This window comes from Musca autumnalis, unplaced genomic scaffold, assembly GCF_047663935.1.
Source record: "Musca autumnalis isolate F117 unplaced genomic scaffold, ASM4766393v1 scaffold_3, whole genome shotgun sequence".
Taxonomy (NCBI): domain Eukaryota; kingdom Metazoa; phylum Arthropoda; class Insecta; order Diptera; family Muscidae; genus Musca; species Musca autumnalis.
Genome location: NW_027411866.1, coordinates 151976642 through 151999977, shown reverse-complemented (window position 1 = coordinate 151999977; position 23336 = coordinate 151976642). Strand labels below are relative to the sequence as shown.

Genomic DNA, 23336 nt, shown 5'->3' with positions numbered 1-23336 from the left:
TTCTCTAACACATTTTCTGAGTTACCGACAAAAATCGTCAAAATTAAAATGCTTATAAATTCGGTAATTAACGATATTTTTCGGTAAGTTAGCGACCAAGAGAAAGTAGTGGTAAAGTTCTATCGATAGCAACAGCGTTGTCAACTTTTATTTTAACTTTTCATTCATAATTTTGCGTTTTAATTTTACCGATATTTGTCGTTAACTCAAAAAATGAGTTAGAGAATCGCACTACAGGCATAAGTTTGACTTTAAATTCTCATGTTCCATTATACAAAATCTTTGATTCTAAACGGCACTTGGGTGACATACGTCCAAAATAGAAATGACAGTAGAAGTTGCTTCATCTAAAATAGCGACCACCCATCTTGAATATTACCAATTCACTCACGCGTTATTAAAATTAAAACACATGTTCGATATAAAATTAAACCATACAAAATCTCAGCGTTTATTTATTTCGATATTGCAAATGGATTCATTAAGATTCCGAAAAATATTCATAATTTAATCTTAACGAAAAGGGATCCATCCTTTTATGAAATCCCGGACCCAATAGCTACCCATATTAGCAACAACTGCTTGAGTTTGCTTTAAGCGGATAAATGAACTCTATCGAACGGGAATATTAATTTGCATCAACTGTGCAACTAATTTTATCAAATTTAAATCGTACATGCAAATAAATAGCAAGACTGTCCGTATAAATATGAGTTTCCGAATGTAGAAAATTGTCTAACCACATCTATGATGCGATAAACCTAACCAGTTACCAAAACGATCGTCTCTTAGAGACTGATGTGTGATACACATCTCTTAGCTAGATACCATTTTTTTAATAAAAACTATTTAGTTCATATGGCTCAATTAAGTACATTAATTAAAATCTGATGAATAATAACTTCGCATAATTGGGCAAAAATTAAATACAAGTTCAACGTCAACGATTCTAAATCGTCTTTTAACCCAGCGTAATAGTAATCTTAATAATGTTTGATTTTATATCACCAATTGCATGTAGAATTCGGCAGATCGCATATAACAGGGAATTTGTACACCTCAAAGTCAGGAAGAAATTTAGACGAATAATGAATGTGGTCACCACAAAACGATCGGACTTATCTCTTCAAATCGGACTTACTTTTCTGAAAAAGTTCCAAACTGAGCACTTGAATCACGGCATTACCTGCATTTAATAATCGCTCATATTTAATAATCGCTCATACCGCGTTGAAATTCAGTTAATTATTATATTATAGCATTGAAAACGCTAAAAGTTGTCACAATTTTATCTCAACCAAAAAGGATCCCATCTTCCGAACCTTTCTGAAAACCATCGATTGTGAAACGAACATGCCCGTGATGATATAACTTTGCTTCAACATTTTTAATTTACACCTGGAAATGCATTATTTACTCAAAAAATGCATCTTAACCTTAATTTACATTAGGCACCTTCCCTAGAGGTAATTGTAAGTTTACAAGAGAGAGTCGAGGAAAACGGAAACACTTTACCTCTTAATACCCTTTCTCTCCGACAGACTGACAATTCACACAAGTAAAATTGCTTAGTGTAAAGATTCTAAATCAACCTAAATTGTTCAAAGCAAAAAATTATTTGCACTTGGTCTCGGATACCCTGCAACGTGATAGCAATAACTGTATTATATGTCTGAACAAAAGTCATCAAGTTCAATACCTAACAGACTGCGAGACGAAGTTCGCCGGGTTCTCTAGTTAGATATAAAGTATCTATATATAAAATAGAAATTTGTTTGTACGTTTGTTTGTTTGTGCCTTATAGACGCAAAAACCGCTGAAAAGATCTTCCCGAAATTTTTAGTGTACATTGCAACATTGCCTGGAATGAAAATAGGCTATATCATTTTTTGAAATTCCGCTCTTTTCTGGAGATATAGCATCAAAACCAGAGGTGCCTCCAAAAAATTTACATTTGCAAATATCTTTAGAACTGTTACAAATACAATCTCCAAATTTTGTGTGCGTGACGGAATTTGATGTAGAAATAAATTGACCAAATTATATTCAAATCGGTTCAGATTTGGATATAGCTCCCACATACATATTTTTTCGTCCGATTTCCTTATTTTATGTACCACACATGCTATTTATGTCCAATTTCAATGAAATTTGGAATGCTTGACGGAACTTGGTCTGGAAATAAACGTGCCAAATTATATCAAAATCGGTTCAGATTTGGATATAGCTCCCATACACATATGTATATTTGCGGCCGACTTCCTTATTTTATGCACCAAACATGCTATATATGTCCAATTTCGCTGAAATTTTGAATTTCTCACGGAATTTGTTCTAGAAAAAAATGTGCCAAATTATATTGAGATAGGTTCAGATTTGGATATAGCTCCCATACACATATCGCTCATTTACTCAAAGAGTGACACATTTCAAAAAATCGACTTTCGAGAAAAACGCGTTTTAAGTTGGCGATTGAAATTTGACTTCCCAACTTACAAAAGGTTATTATACAAAAACTAAAATAACTACTTGGACCATATTTTGCAAAAAGCTAGCCATATATCTGTGCTAAATTTCTGTGCCAGATCAAGCATGATTTGAAGTGTTTTAGTGCTTCATAAATTCAAAAAACGTTTGTGTTGAATTATGCGAAACTCGTAGTAAAGGAGCTGTAACTCGTCGAGTTTTAGAGATATCAGCACGAACATTTGACACAAGATAAAGTAGAAGTCGTAGAAAAAATAGAAATTCCCAACTCAGAAAACGCATTTTTTGAGTTATGCCACTCTTTGAGTAAATGAGCGATATGTATATTTTCGGCCGATTTCTTTATTTTATGCACCAAACACGCTATATATGTCCATTTTCGCTAAAATTTGGAGGGTCTGACGGAACTTGTTCTAGAAATAAATGTGCTAAATTATATAGAGATTGGTTCAGATTTGAATATAGCACCCATATATATTTTCGGCCGATTCCCTGTATTTTATGCACCAAGCACGCTATATATGTCCAATTTCGCTGAAATTTGGTCTAGAAATAAATGTGCCAAATTATTTCGAAATCGGTTCAGATTTGGATATAGCTCCCATATATATTTTCGGCCGATTTTCCGCATTTGATGCACCAAACCTGTATATATGTCCACTTTCGCTGAAATTTGGAATGTGTAACGGAATTTGTTCTAGACATAAATGTGCCGAATTATATCGAAAACGGTTCAGATTTGGATATAGCTCCAATATATATTTTCGGCCAATATTGCACATTTGATGCACCAAACACGCAATATATGTTCAATTTCGATGAAATTTGGAGGGTCTGACGGAATTTGTTCTAGAAATAAATGTGATAAATTATATAGAGATCGGTTCAGATTTGAATATAGTTCCCATATATATGTTCGGCCGATTTCCTGTATTTTATGCACCAAGCACGCCATATATGTCCAATTTCGCTGAAATTTGGAATGTGTTACAGAACTTGGTCTAGAAATAAATGTGCCAAATTATATCGAAATCGTTTCAGATTTGGATATAGCTCCTGTATATATTTTGGGCCGATTTCCTGTATTTTATGCACCAAACTCTCTATTTATGTCCAATTTCGGTGAAATTTGGAATGCGTAACGGGATTTGGTCTAGACATAAATGTGCCAAATTATATCGAAATCGGTTCAGATTTGGATATTGCTCCCATATATATTTTCGGCCGATTTTCTTTATTTGATGCTCTAAACGCGCTATATGTGTCAAATGTCGCTGAAATTTGGGATGTCTGACGGAATTTGTTCAAAAAAAAAAAAAATTGCCAAAATATATCGAGACCGGTTCAGAGTTGGACACACTACATATAGGGTGTTTTTTTAAGCTAGACAGAACTTTAAATTGTAAAAAGTAACACAAAAAATTAAATTTTGATGAAACTTTTTTTATTTGTTTCAGTATACTCTGACAAATCATCATGAGTAGACTCACGCTTGAACAACGCTACGAAATTATCCAAATTTACTTTGAAAATCAGTCGTCGATTCGCGCAACTTATAGACGACTTCGTCATTTGTATGGCGTACATAATCGTCCATCTGAACAAGCGCATTTTTGGCTTAACGGGTTTGTTAATAAGCAAAATTGACGCATATGGAGTGAGACCAATCCACAAGAGACCCTACAGACTCCATTACATCCAGAAAAATGCACCGTAAGGTGCGGTTTTCACGCTGGTGGCATCATCGGACCTTATTTCTTCAAAAATGAGGCTGGAGCTCGCGTTACGGTCAATGGAGATCCTTACCGCACCATGATCAATGATTTTTTGTTTGAAAATATGGATGACATTGATCCGGAGGAGATGTGGTTTCAACAGGATGGCGCTACGTGCCATACGGCGAACGCAACCATCGACTTATTGAAATCAAAATTTGGCGATAAATTGATTTCGAGAAGTGGACCTGTCAATTGGCCTCCAAGGTCGTGCGATTTGACACCTCTCGATTATTTCCTGTGGGGCTACGTGAAGTCACTGGTTTATGCTGATAAACCAGCAACAATTGATGCCTTGGAGGCCAGCATTTTTCGTGTTATTCGTGACATACGGCCAGCAGTGCTCGAAAAAGTGGCCAAAAATTGGACGTCAAGAATGCACTTCGTCAAGAACAGCCGCGGTGCCCATATGCCCGAAATCATTTTCAAATGTTAATGTCACGTATTGATCTTTCGAATAAAAAAAATTAGATTACAATTTAATTTTTTGTGTTATTTTTTACAATTTTAAGTTCTATCGGGCTTAAAAAAACACCCTGTATGTCCAATTTCACTGAAATTTGGAAAGCGTGACGCAATTCGTTCCAGAAATAAATGGAACAAATTATATCGAAATCGGTTCAGATTTGAATATAGCTCCCATATATATTTTCGGCTGATTTTCTATATTTTATGCACAAAATGTGAATATGAGACGGGATTTGGTCTAAAAATAAATTTGACGAATTATATCGAGAGCGGTTCATATAGGAATATAGCTACCCATATATATTTTCGGTCGATTTCATGTTTTTCTTACGTATGTTCAATTTCAATGAAATTTTGAAGACTTTAGCAGTCAGTAGAAGTCATCATTATTTACACAAGTACTTATAGTTGGGAAGGAATTGACCAAGGCTACAGCTATTAAGTATCATATCTTTGAGAGACTTCTTAAGATTTATGTTTAATTATGACATATCTAAATCATTAGGAATACTTATAGGCGGAAAGGCTTTCGGAGGAGTGTTACCTCCTGAAACATACAAAAATACCATAGTAGTTCCATAACAACCCTGTAGAGGTATATAACGCCTCCATATCTCCGATATTTATTCGTTAAAATATTAAAAACGTTAATATAATTATGCATTCCATTATATTTTATCGTAGTCGGGGCAGCAAAGCGCACCGGGTTCAGCTAGTAAAGTATAAAATATAAATAAAATATAACTTATAAAATGTATACGATATAAATTTTAAAAAATATAAAATTAAAATGGTTGGATAAAAAATGAAATAAAACTTTTTTATTTTCATTTAAAATACCCAGACCTAACAAGCCCAATAAGACATCGTCTTAAACTATTGATTAAAATGAGTTTATTTGTAATGAATGAAAATAAATTGTAATTTAGTAATTTTTTTTAATATCAATCAAAGCTATGAAAAAACACACAACAAGGACAATCTTTCAAACAACTTACCGCTTCAACACCCAACACCGAACCATGTAAATTTCCATAACGTATGACACGCAAACCGCCAGCATTTGTCGAAATATTACCACCAATGTGACAACTTGATTTGGCACCCAAATCTAAGGGTACCACAAAACCAGCTTCCTGAACTTTTGCATCCAAATTCTCCAAAATAACACCCGATTCACAAGCAACAATTCCGGTAATATCATCGATTCCAAGAATTTTATTTAAACGTCCAAGAGAAAGGATAATTTCATCATAAACCGGCACTGCACCGCCTACCACACCCGTATTGCCACCCTGTGGACAGATGGCCAATCGTCTCTGATTGCAATATTTGAGAATTTCCGAAATTTCTTGTGTTGAGCCGGGTTTGAGTAGCAATTTACTGTTACCTCTTACGCTGTGCCAAAAGTCGACATTGTATCCTTGTAAAGCATTATCAGGACCATCACGCAGTGTATTTGCCGCACCAATTATTGACTCAAAAAAGGTTACATCTTTGTCGTTTAATTCGGAATAATTACCACGTTTGACATTGTAGCGTACCTGGAAGAAAAGAAAAGGAAACACACACACACAAATGTTTAATATGTCAATCATCCCTTTCGTTTTTTCCTTGAGTGTTAACAACAGGATTAGGAAAAAATTAATCCTCCTCCGGCAGTGTCACATTCTCTTTATTCACTGTGTATGAGTGTTTGTGTATTCGTTAACTGGTATTTGTTATTGGTTGAATATACAATTGGCCTGTAATAATTGTGGATGCAGAACATTTAATTCGTATTTTTTTTTCTTAGAATGTGTGTATGTCCTTTAAGGGATAATATGTTGTTTTTGCTTTTTTGTTCTTCTTTGTTTCATAATGTTATGCAATAGCGTTATGGTCTACACAAAATTCCCTGAAATTCTTAAAATATTTGACGTTATACCTATTAGGAAGTATAATTAAATCTTAAATTAAGTATTATTTAATATTGCAATGGAAATTTTATTTTTTATCCTTAAGAAGAGATTTATTCTAATGGCTAAAGAGTTTATACACCCTTTGTTTCCTAAAGTTTGTCGAGTTCAAACCAAGAAAACGATTTTTTTTATAAATTTATGAACATTTAAAAATTATTGTGATAAAAGTGTCGGATTTTTGGCAAAACTTTGTCGCCTTTTTAGGACGAAATATAACAACAACCAATAATTTCATGTAAGGAAAAAATGCCAAAAAAATGTTTTCGAAATGTAATGGATGTTCTACGTAGGGGATGGAAGATACCAAGCAACGGTCCTGACCTGTTTTAACATGGCAAAGCCCAGGATTTATCTTGGTCCCTCTTTCATCCCAAGTGGACACTGACCTCCCCGTGGTGTCACCTGGGGAACTGCCTTTAACACCCGTTAAAGGTAGTGAGCTAACATGTGCCGCGCGTTCACCCATAAGAACGTTAAAAACTTGGGTTTGGGCGTCGGGTTAGTAACCCTCCCCTAGAAAACACAGCCTACTATGAAAAAACTATGAAAGAAAAGAAAAACAAACCCCTCTAAAGTTGACGAACCCCGCAAACGTTTTAAGGACCATGATCTGCGAATCTGCACCTGGAATGTTCGCACTCTTTATAGAGAAGGTGCAGTCTTCGCATTGGCAGACGTACTTGAAAAGTACAAGACCGATATTACTGCCATACAGGAAATACGATGGATTGGGAAAGGCGTCGCAACAACACCTAAAGGTGACGCACTGTACTATAGCTGCCATGACGTAAAGCATGAATTTGGTTGTGGATTCGTAGTTAGTCGGAGACTAAAACATCTGGTATCCAGCTTCACTCCAGTGAATGAAAGACTTGCTGCAATTCGGATAAAAGCTAAATTCTTCAACATCAGCTTTATTTGCGCTCATGCTCCCACTGAAGAAAAGGACGAACAGACTAAAGATATATTTTACGAGCGCTTAGAAGAAACATATGACCGTTGCCCTGCCCATGACATTAAAATCATTCTAGGCCATTTTAATACCAAAATTGGAAAGGAGAATATCTTTGGCCCAACAGTCGGGAAATTCAGTCTGCACAGTGAAGCATTGACAATGGTATGAGGGTGATAGACTTTGCAGCTGCAGAAAACATGGTAGTTAACAGTACCAGATTTAATCATCTCGATATTCATAAGGGCACCTGGCTGTCTCCAGATCAGAAAACAAGAAACCAAATTGATCATGTTGTGATAGATGGAAGACATTTATCGAGCGTGTTGGATGTACGATCGTTCCGAGGCGCAAACATTGATTCGGACCACTACCTTGTTGCAGCAAAGGTACGCACCCGCTTAAACGTAGCAAACAAAGTACGAACAGACACAACACGAAAGTTGACATCGGTAAGCTGCAATCACAACAGATAGCCACAGCACATTCCACTCAACTAGCCCAATTGCTTAATCAAAGCACTCCTCATCCCGATAACATGTCAGCGCAATGGCAAAGCATTGCCCACTCCATGCAAACAGCCGCAAAATCCATACTTGGATACCAGAGACCTCCACCAAGGAATCCATGGTATGATGAGGAGTGTCGTGCTGCCACCGAAGAGAAAAATGCGGCATATAGGGCTACTTTACAATCCGTAGCAACGCGTAGCGCACGAGAGAGAGGAGAAACGTCTTTTCCGCAGGAAAAAGAGAGAGATGGAAAAGCGGGAGTGTGAAAAAATCGAGATGTACAGGAGCTAGAATGAAGTCCGAAAATTCTACCAAAGAGTCAAGCATCAAACTGATGGCTTTGGTACAGGCACATCCTCCTGTAGAGACCAGCAAGGTAATTTGGTAACTGATACAGATAGTGTACCCAGGATATGGAAAGAACATTTTTCAAATCTGTTGGTATCCAATAGCAGCGAAGACGACGAGGATACCACAGTCCCAATCGCAGAAGATGGTATTGAATGTATACCGCCCAGCCAAGATGAGGTAAAGACAGCAATAAATCGGCTGAAGAATAATAAGGCAGCAGGGGCCGATGGCTTACCAGCCGAGCTGTTCAAAAGCGGAGGCGACACGCTGATAAGGTGTATTCATCAGCTAGTTAGCACCATCTGGCAGGAAGAACGAGTACCCGACGATTGGAACCTGAGTATCCTGTGCCCCGTCCACAAGAAGGGAGATAAGACTGTATGCTCTAACTATAGGGGCATAAGTCTACTCCCTATTGCCTACAAGATCGTGTCAGGGATATTGTGCGAACGACTAAAGCCTATGGTCAACGAGATAATTGGACCATACCAATGCGGCTTTAGACCTGGCAAGTCCACCATTGACCAGATATTTACCCTGCGGCAAATCCTGGAGAAGACCCAAGAGATGCAGATCGACACCTACCACCTTTTTGTCGATTATAAAGTAGCCTTCGACAGCCCGCTGCGTTCCAAGGCATTCCAAGCCATGTCTGAATTTCGTATCCCCGCAAAGCTCATCCGGCTTTGTAAAATGACTTTAACTGACACGAGGTCCTCAGTTAAAATAGGAAAGAACCTCTCCGAAGAGTTTGGTACCAAAAGAGGTTTCAGACAATGAGGCAGCCTTTCGTGTGACCTCTTCAACATCCTGCTAGAAAAGGTTATACGAGAGGCAAACGTCAAAAGAAGTGGCACAATCTACACCAATAGTCACATGTTACTTGCTTATGCTGATGATATAGACATCATGGGCCGATCAGTAAAAGAAGTAACTGATACCTTTATAAAGGTCGAAGGAGAATCTGCTAAGGTGAGTCTGGCGGTAAACGGTGAGAAGATGGTGTCGACGCGCAATGCGTCCATTGAGATCGGACCAACTGTTGAATTTAGTTCCTATAATTTTGAGATAGTAAAAGACTTCGTATACCTCGGCACCTCCGTAAACACAACAAACGACATCAGTTGTGAAATAAAAAGAAGATTTTTTTTTTATTTTTGCCTTATTAAGGCGAAGAATTGTATTGGCCAACAGATGCTACTTTGGTTTAAGTAAGCAGTTTAAAAACAAAGCCACATCTCGTCAAACAAAAATAACGCTCTACAAAACACTGATACTCCCCGTGCTGATGTATGGCTCCGAAGCCTGGGTACTTGCGCAAGCAGACATGGCAGTGCTTGGTGTGTTTGAGAGAAAAATTCTTCGAAAGATCTACGGACCAATCTGCGTTGACGGTGAATATCGACGTCGCATGAACCACGAGCTGTATCTGCTATACAACGACATCAATATAGTTAAACGTATCGAGATTCAGTGATTGCGTTGGCTAGGCCATATCATAAGAATGAGCGATGATGAACCCGCTAAAAAGGATAGAGAGGAATGGAGATCTCTTCTTAGTTCGGCCTATAGAACAAATATTCTGTAATGGGCCAGCTAAGTAAGTAAGTAAGTAAGTAATGGAGGTTCTACAAAAACCCCGAATTTTCGGTAAATTTTTTAAAATCATGGCATTTTATAAATTTTATTCTTATCAGCCTTAAGAGAATTTTCCTGAAAATGCGCCATTGGTCCCATACAAATTACTATGGAAACAAAGATAGCTCGAGTGACACGGGTTAACCGATCGTCATAATATGTCATATACCTATAAGGTTTTTGGATCAAATGAAAAAAATTTGGAGTTAGGAGTTCCAAACAAAATAAGTAAAAAAGTATTAGTCGGCTATGTGGACAGGACGGCTAAGTGAATTGAAACTTTCAACAACGGACAGATCGAATGTATTTTTGGTTCTTTATGGACATTTGAACTTGCCGACAAAAATGTGGATTAGGATTAAGGTTCAAAAATGTTGTGGAGGAGGAACTTAAGGGAATGGATCGATATACCATTATGGAAGTGAATCCTATTTTAGGAGTCGTATCTTTTCGATCATTTTAAGTCATCGTATAACTTTTGGAAGTATGAACTTGTCCACGGAAAACATAATATCGCTGTAAACAGGACCACAATGAACAGTATCAATATATTTCCTAAAGATCTTCGAACAGACCCTAAACTGCACTTATACACTAATGTTGAACTTTTTTGGAGGAGGTACCCTAAGTAGAGGACCAATATGGGCCATTTTAGAAGTTAAACAAAATGTTGACAAAATATTCGGAGATATAAAGTTTGGACCAAATTGGTTGCCTCCTTCAAGAGATATCGTGCATACCATTTTAGTGACATTTTTTAAATATTCTGGGGAAGTACCGGAAGTTGTGGACCGGTATTGCCCATTTTCGAGCTGAAACTAAGTTTGGACAAAATATGACGAAGGCCAAATTTTGGACCAAATCGGTTGATCAGTTCGAGAGTTATGGCACCATATCCAGCCACTACATATGGTGCCATAGGGGTTTTTTGACAACTTACTGGCTGCCACGGAAAACACTTTTATCGTCGTAATTTAGGCAGAGAATGAAAGTTGCTTAAAAAAATCAAAGTGATTCGAGAGCAGGTCTTAACGTGAACTTATCCGAAACTTTGTGTGGGAGGTACCCGAAGGAGTGGACAAATATAGTCCATATTCGAACCTGATCTATATCTGGTAGATATATTAGGATGTGTAAAGTATGGACCAATTTTTCCGAAAACTTTTGAACTTTTGGGGGGGAGGTACTTGAAGGAGTGGACCGATATGGCTTATCTTCGAACTTAAACTAAGTTTGCACAAAATATTACGAAGGCCACATTTTGGACCGAAACGGCATATCCGTTCAAGAGTTGTCTTGAGCTCCAACCAATACACACGGTGTCTTGGGGTTTTTGCTATTTTCTCTGGAAGTATGAACTTGCCCCTGATGAAAATTGTATGATCGTACGGGGGCAGTGAATACAAGTTGTTACTATAAAAATCAAGGCGATTCAAAAGCTGGTCTCAAACTGAACTATTAGGAAATTTTGTGTGGGAGGTACCCGAAGAAGAAGGCCGACTGAGTCCATATTGGACTCAAAGTATGGACCAAATCGGTTACTCCCTGCAAGAGTTATCGTGAGCACAGATTTTCCGAACATTTTCCAAATATTTTTGGGGGAGGTATCGAAGGAGTTGACCGATATAACTCATCTTCGAACTAAGTTTGATGGCCTCTGCAGCCAATGCTTCACTTTCTCCCATAATAAAATTATATTCACTATAATTTAATATCAATAAATAAATATTACGATAGCCAAATTTTGCACCGAGTCGGATGATCCGTTTGAGAGATATCGTGCGCTCCAGCCAGCCAGCCAGATGGACGGACATGGCTAAATCAAATCCAAATTGTCTGAAACGGATTTCGTCCAAACATACTCTGGGTCTAAAACCATTATTTCGATGAGGCACATTTTGCCCGTATGAGATGCCATTAAATCTTCGGTGCAAGTGATATGGTATGTCATCTTTATAGCATCTTCATCGATGAATTTTATATGAGCGTGGACCCCAAAAGATGCTATTCATATTTGGACCCAAAGCATGTAATTTACACCAATGCTTTGACATGTCATTTTCAACAATGCTTTGGCATGTCATTTTCAGCAACCCTTTGCAATGATATTATCATTACGACGAGAGTTTTAACAATGTTGGTTGCGATTTCGAGTCTCCGACAACATCAAGCCTATTGTAAATAATTAATCTTATATATTTAGAAAAATGTGTATAAATAAAAACACAAAGTTCATCTGTATTGGATCGATGGAATGGATTCAAATGCTGATGAAAAGATCGAATCTTTCACGACTTCCTTTGCATTGATTCAAATGCTAATGAAAAGATCGGATTTTTTACGACATCGTTTGAACCAATGCAAAAGATGCCATGAAATCACGTAATCGCATGGAACCCCTTCCTTCAAATTTTGCTGGGTACCCTCGTTAGCATAAATGCCGAGGGTACAAAATAAAATGTTGTCGCTGTAGTGTTCATATTTCTATAGCTCCCATAAAAGTAAGGTAAGATTTCAGCTATTTTCAAGAATTAGACACATTACATTTCGTTCATGATTTTTACATCCTTAGAAATATCTATAAAACTACGAAAAATTGAGACCTCCATCATCCAAAGCTTTTGATACACACCGAATCTCAATGGTAGTGGATGAACTCGAAGTTCAGTGTGGGACAAATGTGACCAATTTATCCGTGACCAACCATATCGTATTATTATATGTCATATCCACACATATCAGTCGAGGACTGAACAATTACATACCGTATTAATGAACAGGGTATGACTGAACAGGTAAGTATGGGTATGGAAAAAAACACACATACTTACTCGTGTAATTTCAGTAAAATAAAATTTTAAACGGGACATTACAATAGTGTAGATGAGCTGAAAGAGGACACTCTCGGGCATAGTTTTGTGAATATAAAACCTTGTTCCATATTGTAGCTTATTGTAGGGTTTTGGGTTTCCCGGTTCCAATAGTAACTTATATGAAATACAATATTTTCAAAAAAAAAAAAAAAAAGAAACGAAAAAATGTGGAAAACGAACCATGTTACCCGGATTTTGCCCACAATGACAATTTCCATTATTCAAAGCTAAGGAAATCGCTCGATGGAAAGTGATTTGGCTCAAACAATGAAGTTATTGATCAGAAATTAAAATTTTATAGATCTTGAAAATCGTATGCTTTATTCTTATGCTTAAAATTTCTTGAAACAAGTAAGAGAGTATCAGTCAGCTGTGTCGGCAGAGATATACCCTCAGACTCGAACCTAAAGAAAAGAAGCAAACACAATCAGCCCAATCACTAATGAAATTTCCCCCGCTTGCAACGAAAATTCCAATTGTCGCAATTAAGGTAGTCCAGAACTAGTTCTAATCCGTACTAGTACAAATATTGACCCCCAAGTAATGCGAAGGGAACCAATTGACACCTTTTTATTCCCAAGTAAACGAGGAGGCGTCAGTTGCGACTAAATTAGCTTAACTTAAACGACGAGTTGTATAAATAATTCACATTTACATTTTCTTCATAACTTTAATATAAATGAAGCATCCAATAACAGAAGCTAGTGTTGATGGACTGAATATCTTCGTACATATTGTTCTGGTATAAAGGAATACGAAGGAAATATGCAAATCGCCCTCTTCTTCTCTCTACCCGCTAGCAATTCGAATTGTCGCAATTTAAATAGTCCTATATTAGAGGTAAGTGGTACTAGATCACAATTGACTCATAAGTAATGCGAAGGGAACCAATTGACACCTACATATAATATCCCCAAGTAAAGCTGGGTACACATTGTCAGTTTTGAATGACAGTTTTGTTGTTGCTTGCTAGTGTGGCCGTTCATTTTTGTCATTCATCATGCAACCACAAAATGTTTTGTGGTTGCTGGACGGTTTGACAGTTATCGATAATTGCGAAATATCGACATTCACAACTGACAATGTGTACTGCACTTAAACGACGAAGCGTCAGTTGTGACTATTTCCCACCACTTTTTATACCCTACACCACTATGTGGTAAGGGGTATTATGTCTTTGTGCATTGGTATGTAACATACAAAAGGAAGCGAGATAGACCCATAGTTCCTTCTAGGGATATACTTTCTGAGTCGATTTATGCATGTCCGTCCGTCCGTCCGTCCGTTCGCCACATACAGCTCGCATTTGTTGACCGATTTCGCTGAAAATTGGAAAATACCATTTTTTTAGCCGTCGGAAGATCAAGTTCGAAGATGGGATATATCGGTCCACGTTTTGGTATAGCCCCCATATAACGGTACCCCCCGATTTGCGGTATTTTGACGTTTTTAGCTACATTTTTAGACCGATGTAGCTATAATTTGACATTTAGGGTTCTTAAATGTCAATAAACATATATAACAAAACTTGTGGACATAGGTCCACGTTTTGGTAAAGCCCCCATATAACGGTACCCCCCGATTTGCAGTATTTTGACGTTTTTAGCTACATTTTCAGACCGATTTAGCTATAACTTAACATTTAGGGTTCTTAAGTATCAATAAACTTATATAACAAAAGTTGTGGACATAGGTCCACGTTTTGGTATAGCCCCCATATAACGGTACCCCCCCCATTTACTGTATTTTGACGTTTTTAGCTACATTTTCAGACCGATGTTGCTATAATTTAACATTTAGGGTTCTTAAGTGTCAATAAACTTATATAACAAAAGTTGTGGACATAGGTCCCCGTTTTGGTATAGCCCCCATATAACGGTGCCCCCTATTTACGGTGTTTTGATGTTTTTAGCTACATTTTCAGACCGATATAGCTATAATTTGACATTTAGGGTTCCTAAGTGTCAATAAACTTATATAACAAAAGTTGTGGACATAGGTCCACGTTTTGGTATAGCCCCCATATAACGGTACACTCCGATTTGCGGTATTTTGACGTTTTTAGCTACATTTTCAGACCGATGTAGCTATAATTTAACATTTAGGGTTCTTAAGTGTCAATAAACTTATGTAACAAAAGTTGTGGACATAGGCCCCCGTTTTGGTATAACCCCCATATAACGGTGCCCCCCGATTTACGGTGTTTTGATGTTTTTAGCTACATTTTCAGACCGATATAGCTATAATTTGACATTTAGGGTTCTTAAGTGTCAATAAACTTATATAACAAAAGTTGTGGACATAGGTCCACGTTTTGGTATAGCCCCCATATAACGGTACCCTCCGATTTGCGGTATTTTGACGTTTTTAGCTACATTTTCAGACCGATGTAGCTATAATTTGACATTTAGGGTTCTTAAATGTTAATAAACTTATATAACAAAAGTTGTGGACATAGGTCCACGTTTCGGTATAGCCCCCATATAACGGTACCCCCCGATTTACGGTATTTTGACAGTTTTAGCTACATTTTCAGACCGATTTAGCTATATTTTGACACTTAGGGTTCTTAAGTGTCAATAAACTTATATAACAAAACTTGTGGACATAGGTCCACGTTTTGGTATAGCCCCCATAAAACGGTACCCCCGATTTGCGGTGTTTTGACGTTTGTAGCTAGATTTTCAGACCGATGTAGCTATAATTTGACATTTAAAGTTCTTAAATGTCAATAAACTTATATGACAAAACTTATGGACATAGGTCCACGTTTTGGTATAGCCCCCATATAACGGTTCATTAAAGTTCATATTTTCGTATAGCCCAGATACCTCCGAACTAGCTGTTAATGACATTTGAAGTTCCCACGTTATGTACCGATTTTCGATATTTTGAAGATTCTAGCTAAATTTTTAACCGAATTACGAGTTATTTGACATTAAAGGCTCCCATCAAAAACTGTCAACATAGGCCCATGTTTTATTATAACCCCTATATAACAGTACCTCCCAATTTCTAGCCCACCAAAAATTGTCAACATACATAGTTAGATTTAGGCACCATAAGAAAGGGCCTCCCGAATGAAGCATAAATGTACATAAACATTATCTGACATTTTAACGTACCCACTTAAAGTTGGGGACAGGAATGAAAAGTAATTATTCCATTTTAGTTCAGAATATTTTATGGTGGAGGGTATGAAAAGTTCGGCCCGGCCGAACTTAATGCTTTTTTACTTGTTTATAAATAAACTGGTATATGACTGTAAACCTGGAACTAGTACAATACCGCCTACAGGTAATGCATAGAGTGTCAATTGGTTACCTCCTATGACATTCCCATGTTAAAGTTTGATTGCACTGTGAGGGGTCAGAAGTGGAACTAGTTACTGTAACGCTGAGAATCGACGAGTTTCCGATGCCGAACAGCCCATCGCGCAAGCGGGATTATTCATATTGTTCTGGTATAAAAAAGAAATAAGAAGGAAATATGCAAATTGCCCTCTTCTTCCTTCTACCCGCTAGGAATTCCAATTGTCGCAATTTAAATAGTCCTAAACTAGAGTTAAGTGGTACTAGTACAAAACTGACCCCTAAGTAATGCGAAGGGAACCAATTGACAACTTTTAATCGCCGAATAAACGACGAGGCGCCAGTTGCGACTATTTACACTTATATTAAATCCACCACTTTTTTGAACAACAACAGAAGAGAGGAATGATAAACATACTGGTATATGACTGTAAACTTGGAACTAGTACAATACCACCAACAGGTAATGCATAGAGGGTCAATTGGTTACCTCCTATGACATCCCCATGTTAAAGTTTACAGTTGATTGCACTGTGAGGGGTCTTAAGTGGAACTAGTTACTGTAACCCAGAGAATCGACGAGTTTCCGATGCCGAACTAGTCCATCTTGCAAGCGGGCCGTGCGGAATTTCTCTCTTTTCTCTTCTCTCCTATCAAAAACAAAAAATCCACACGGAAAAAAATCCGATTGAGAAAAAGTAGGTATCATGAACGCTCTCAAACATGTGTTTTCCTCCAAAAAAAAATCTCCCTTGCAAAACTGAAGGGGGATTACAAAAAAAGTTGGTATTTTCCAAAAATTTTGTACAAAACATGCAAAATAAACAGTTTTGTTGGATTTTCATACTAAAATCTTCAATTCGCGGTTGGAAATTTATTAAAAACTGAACATATTTTACAAAATAACATTAGATTGCAAACTCCACTCTCAACTTTTTGTACCGATCAACGATGGGATGGCAGAATTTTGCACACACGAAACACCGATTCGTTATTGTTGAAAACACCGCATATTTTCAATTATTTTTATTTCAAAATTCATATTTTTGTCAATTTTGCCATCTTTTTATTAAAAACACTCGTTTTTAATAAATTCGTTTTTCTTTCGAATTTTCCAATCGTATTTGATGTTTTTCGTAATTAGTAACATCTTCTGAATATCTTTGATGTGTAAAAGCTTAATTTATTTGATTAAATTTTTTTCTTTTGTCTAAAAACACAAACAGTTAACATTTCCTCTTTGTTTTCACAACAATTAGGGCACAAAAGGTATGAAAAAGACCCTTCAGTGCTGCCAAATTCAATGATTATTTTTCTCACATTATTCATGATAGGAGGAATGTTCTCCCGAGAAAAATCTATTCCGCGAGAACTGCATTCCGCAAGAATATTCATGAATGGGCTGAATACTTCTGACGTTTCTATTTTGAATTTTTGAACTAATTTCATAGGAAGTATGGATTTGCCCCGAAAAAATTGTACCGTTTTAACTAGGGCCGCACATAAAACATGTCGCCAAACATTTAAAAGAGCGTGTGAGATTTCTCCCTTCGACGGTTATGTTACGCACCATTTTAGTGATAATTGTTGAACTTTTGCGGGAAAGGTAGCGGAAGTAGTGGTTCATCATAGAACTTAAACTAAGTTTAAAAAAAAATTTCGAATGCCAAATTTTTGACCTGATCGGTGGCTTCGTTCGACAGCTATCGTGCGCACCAGCCAGACGGACCCTCTTTAGCCCAATGACTGAGGGTAAAAAAATGGGACTTTAAAATAGAAAATATTCTTTCACACTTAAATGGAACAGAATAAAAATCCGTCGTTATAGTCCATGTTTTTGGTGCGTCTCTTTTAACTTTTTCCCTGAAAACACTTTCAAATTTTTTGATTCTGTAAAATGTAATCGAATACTGATTCTATGGTATAAAAGTGACGGGCATAGTTTTTTTAATTCATTCAATATTAGTTGCGATAAATGTAAAAAGATATTTTCCGATTTTGATTTTGTTTCCAGAGAAAATCCCGTAATCAAAAACCTGAGAATTCCCGGTGCGGGATTTCCCTACCCAAAACCCTAATTGTAGCCTGAAAGTTCTACTCCACTAAAATTTGAATTCCACTAAAATTTAGTACCTGAGGGAAAATAAAATAGCTCACTACGTGTAAACGCTACTGTAATTTATTAAAACGTTTTTAAAGGGAACAATCATACCTAACAAAAAACAATGAACGCAATGAATGGAAGGTGCTTTACACTTGGGAAGATTTTGGGGATTCTGAAACGGCAATGTTCATAGATGGGAAAAAAAATCGACGGAATGGAACTAAAGAATATGCTGTAGCTGTGAAAATCCTCTACAACATTTTCTTTAGTCTCATTTCGATATGACTTGCCGTTTCCAAGCAAAATCCTGAAAACCTAAAATAAACTTAAAAATGTGAACTTTGACCACGATTTATTTGAAAATCCCTCCTGCGATTTTTGTTGTTTTTCGATTTTTTTCATATATGAACATTGTAGATTCAGAATCCGCAAAAACTTCCCAGGTGGAAAGTTAGTTAAGGTGAACCGTGTATATTAGGGTGGTTTTTAAAAAATCGATGGCGACCTGACCGATCTTTATTTCCATAGTACTTTGTATTTGGCCCAAAGGGGAATTTTCCGAAAATCGCTCTACAAGACAAAATTATCGTCCAATCGTTGAAAGAAATTTACCAGTTCATTGTTGTGGGTAAAAAACGATTTTTTTAAAAATGTATTAAATTCTAAAAAAATATGAAACCCCTGAAAAATGGACTTTGGGCACATAGATAAAGTACTATGGAAATAAAGATCGGTCAGAGGCACGGGTTATCCTTAACCGATCGTCATAAATTTTTGTAGATATAGTTTTTTTTTTGCAACAACAATGAACTGGTAAAGTTTTTTCATCGCACTAGAGTGATTTCATGGAATTATGCGTTTCGAGTTCCATATCAAAGTAAAATCATGTGCTTGCTGTAGTGAAGAATTTGATCTAAGAACTTCTAATTTCATGAAATTTTTTTATGAAATTCACCCTAGTATGGACCGGGACTATGGAAAATTAGAGGCCCCAGTGACACGTGTTAGCATATTCCGGATGTGCTGGAACTTTGACAATCTCAAAATCTAACAAAACTAAACACATTAGTGGGGTGCCGCAAAAAAAAAAAATCCGACATCGATTTTTTTCCTTTGAGTTAAAACCAGTCTAGTGTACACTCTACATGTTATAGTTTCCGAGAGATATATTATTTCTTTCTCCAGAATTTGCAAAATTTACGTATTTTCTAAAATGGTGAAAATTGTCGTCTTTAGGCGTACGCCACAGCTAATTTTCTGGTTTCCTTTGTTTCAATATGAATCCCATATAGAAATTAACAATTGGCCAGGAAAATCGATTTCTGAAGCATTTCCGCCGCGAAATAAATATATCGATAAGAATCACTCCTAAAATAAATCACTTGCAAATAGAACTATGTCGGCGCATTTCTTCAGGTACCTCCTCTGCAACGCTTTCGCACTTAAATACAATACAAATTTATTAGCAAAACTTAAATATTTACGTGGAACGTCCACAATCGTTAAGATATATATTTGAAAATGTTCGATATTTTTGTCAGCAAGTTCATTCGTCCAAAAGGGCCACGAAAAACCTCCTAAAATATATTTATTATCCTGATTTTGAAGCATTTTTTTGTATAGTAGATATGCTAAGGTATGATACAAGTCCAACAACATCTCTAGTACCTCTTTTATCTCAAATTGGAAACCTCCCCATAGTGTAATTTGGGGAGCGATTCCAAAATTAAGCCAGACAGATTTTCTAGATTTTTTTGAGTTTGACAGCTCAATTAATGCTTTAATATTCTGTTTCACTCAAAGACAAGATTATTAGGTCCTTAAAACGCCGACAAACATGTACGATGATCGACACGTACGGTTTATAAGATGGTAATAATGGTGAAATGTTGAATATTTGTTCAATTAAAAACCTTTTGAAATAAGGGACTGAAGTTAGAGTGTGATAACTGGATATGAACTTTAAAGAAGAAAAACCGAACTTTTTATAACCTCTATTACATTAATTCCTCTTTGTAATTCTATTCGAGATATTCGTTATATCGGAATTGCATGAGTTTCTACAAATCGAAAAAAATCCCAAAATCCATATTATAGCCGATGTTCTTAAAAAATAGTTTAAGATCTTCGAAATTCTCAAAATCGTGATATGGAGAAAACAATGACAATTCCCTGCGGGAATTAGAACATAAAATTCCTATTAAGCATAAAATTCCTATTAATTCCTATAGCTTTAAATAACGCTACATGATTTTTGGCCAAGTTGGGTAAGGGGCAAGTCATACTTCTTGAGAAAAAAGCCCGAAAGTTGTAAAAAACCCGTACGGCACCATATGTAGTGGCTGGAGAGCACGATAACTCTCGAACTGATCTACCGATTTGATTCAAAATTGGGTTTTGGTCATATTTTGTTCAAACTAAATTTCAGTTCGAAGATGGACAATATCGGTCCACAACTTCTGGTACTTCCACCCAATATTTAAAAAAATGTCATTAAAATGGCATGCACTATATCTCTTGAACGGCCAACCAATTTGGTCCATACTTTGTATCTCCTAATATTTTGTCCAAATTTATTTAAACTTCTAAAATGGCCCATATTGGTCCTCTCCTTAGAATACCTCTCCCACAAAAGTTCAACATTTGTGTCTAAGGGAAGTTTAGGGTCTGTTCGAATATCCTTTTGAAATGTATACCAATGTTGTTCGTTCCTGTTTACAGCGGTATTATGTTTTCCGTGGCCAAGTCCATGCTTTCTGGCATAGTAGTCCGTTATACGATGAAATGAACTTGTGGGTACGATATGACACCCAAAATAAGATCCACTTCCATTATATACCAATTGAAATTAAATCCTAATCCACATTTTTGTCAGAAAGTTCAAATGTCCAAAAAGTGCCACAAAATTCTGAAAAGACTGTATTTCAATCTGTCAGTAGATAAATGTTTCAATTCACAGAGGCTGAGGGTATATCTCTGTCGGCAAAGCCGACTGATGCTTTCTTACTGTTAACATTAATTCTCACTCCAAATTTCAGCTTTAAGCTTTATCCTTTCACAAAATATTAAATGGTACCAAATTTAGTACATTTTAGTACGTTTCGTACACTTGTATTTCAAATATGCAAAAGCCCTTTGGTATATCTATCCTACACTCCACCAGTGAGCCTCACTGCAAGTTGCAGAACTACTGGTTCGCCAAATACAAATGGTACCATATTTAGTACATACTTTTCGTACCGTTCTAGTTCGAATTTCCAAAAATCCAGCCTTATCTGACACCTTCGTACCATAGGTGAACCTCAACCAAAATTTCAAGATTCTACCTTCAGTCACTCATCTTTACTGAAACCTTTTATAAGTATAGATTACATTTTACGACCTTTGCGTTCTAGTATCGCTTTAAACATATTTATGTTGATGTTTGGTTGCAGAGTTTTAATAAAGAGTAAACTGTTTTAGATTAAATAAATTACCTGAGATAGTTCCGGTAATCCCGCTGAGCTAAATGTACGCAATATTGGTGGCAAGATGGTTTTGTGTATCTTCGATAAAGTTCTGCAATGTAACATCTGTAACAACATTATGCAGAGCAGGTTTAATCTAGTTAGTTAATTCATTTTGCTTATTTATGACAAAGTATAGATGACTTGCATGACCTCGAACTAATATCAAACGTTTATTTTTTTCAAAATATTTGATTCATTTTTCTTTTCAAGCAAACAAAACTTTTCTACAATTACAGGAGTTTGGTGGTAATTCGAACGTATTAGAATTCGAATCGTTTTAGTGAAACAGGTCATTAAAATTTTTACAAGTATCACGCTAAATGCGCATTTTTTTGGATAAAACTTAAACATCATATATAACACATTAAATTATAAAATAATATCTATTTACTTTCACTGTTATTCTCAACAACGAACATAATAGATAATTAATTTAAATTGTCATTTTAGACATATGCATCAATGTCAAACAAAACAATCTTATCAGTTGGGGTTTGAAGAAGTTGTATTATTGTTTAAAAAAGAGTATAAATAAAAGCACTTACTTTCTTCCACTTAGATTAACAGTTTTTAAACCTACGCAACTTGCACTGCGAAAGTCAAATGCCAACTGAAGGTCTATCATTTTGCCCACGTTAGTATTTATTCTCTTTATATTAAAATACAAACAGTCGAACTTCTCTATAGAGAAAATGGATCCATAATTTCGTTTTAAAAAACGATTCGTTAAGAGAGAATTATTCGTTATTGATACGTTCGTTATTGAGAAGTTTTACTGTATTTGTTTTTGGTGGGGCTCATCAGCTGATCGTGTGATCTAAAGAGAGATAACGAAAAGAAAAAAAAACAAAATATACATACATATTAATAAATTAATAATTTCAAAATATACTTATCTCTTAAATTTAAATTATATATTTTTAAGAGAGTAAATTATGTTGTTAAGAGAGTTTATTACTATGGGATCACTTTTATTCGAATGAGTATATAACAAAAAAATGGGAATTTGTTACCGAAGTTAGACCGTGCTGGGTCCCAATTGTGTGATTCAATATCGAGTTGTTTCGACCCGAATACTCAATGTTGGGATGACAATATTCGTTATCGAGTAATTCAGCATAAATTTGCGAGCAATTTCTCGTAGCCAAATTGCCAGATTTAAAATGCTAACGCCATATTAGCAAAAGCACCGAATATTTGCAGCTTTGCCTGCTAAAATTTCTTCGAAATATTTTTAGCAACAATGAACAACGGCAACATGTAGCTACAAATTTCACAAAAATATTGCTAGCGATGCTGATGCTATTTGATATTGTTTCTATAATAAAAAAGCGTAGCACACGCATAGTCATATTTTGCAGCACACATGATCAACACATATCAGAAAAGAGAATA

At 36.2% G+C, this 23336-nt stretch overlaps 2 protein-coding genes across 2 annotated transcripts in view; both read right to left on the bottom strand.

Moving 5' to 3' along the window:
- The window catches only part of LOC141397939 (D-2-hydroxyglutarate dehydrogenase, mitochondrial-like), a 36080-nt gene extending 13322 nt beyond the window's left edge, over positions 1-22758 (bottom strand). Inside the window, exons 1-3 of the mRNA XM_073974927.1 lie at positions 22487-22758; positions 21909-22004; positions 5729-6274 (exon numbers count right to left, since the gene is read on the bottom strand). Coding sequence (XP_073831028.1) covers positions 5729-6274; positions 21909-22004 — 642 coding nt within the window. The 5' untranslated portion in view covers positions 22487-22758. The remainder of the gene's footprint in view (positions 1-5728; positions 6275-21908; positions 22005-22486) is intronic.
- The window catches only part of LOC141397941 (uncharacterized), a 229001-nt gene that overhangs the window by 57578 nt on the left and 148087 nt on the right, over positions 1-23336 (bottom strand). The window lies entirely within an intron of this gene.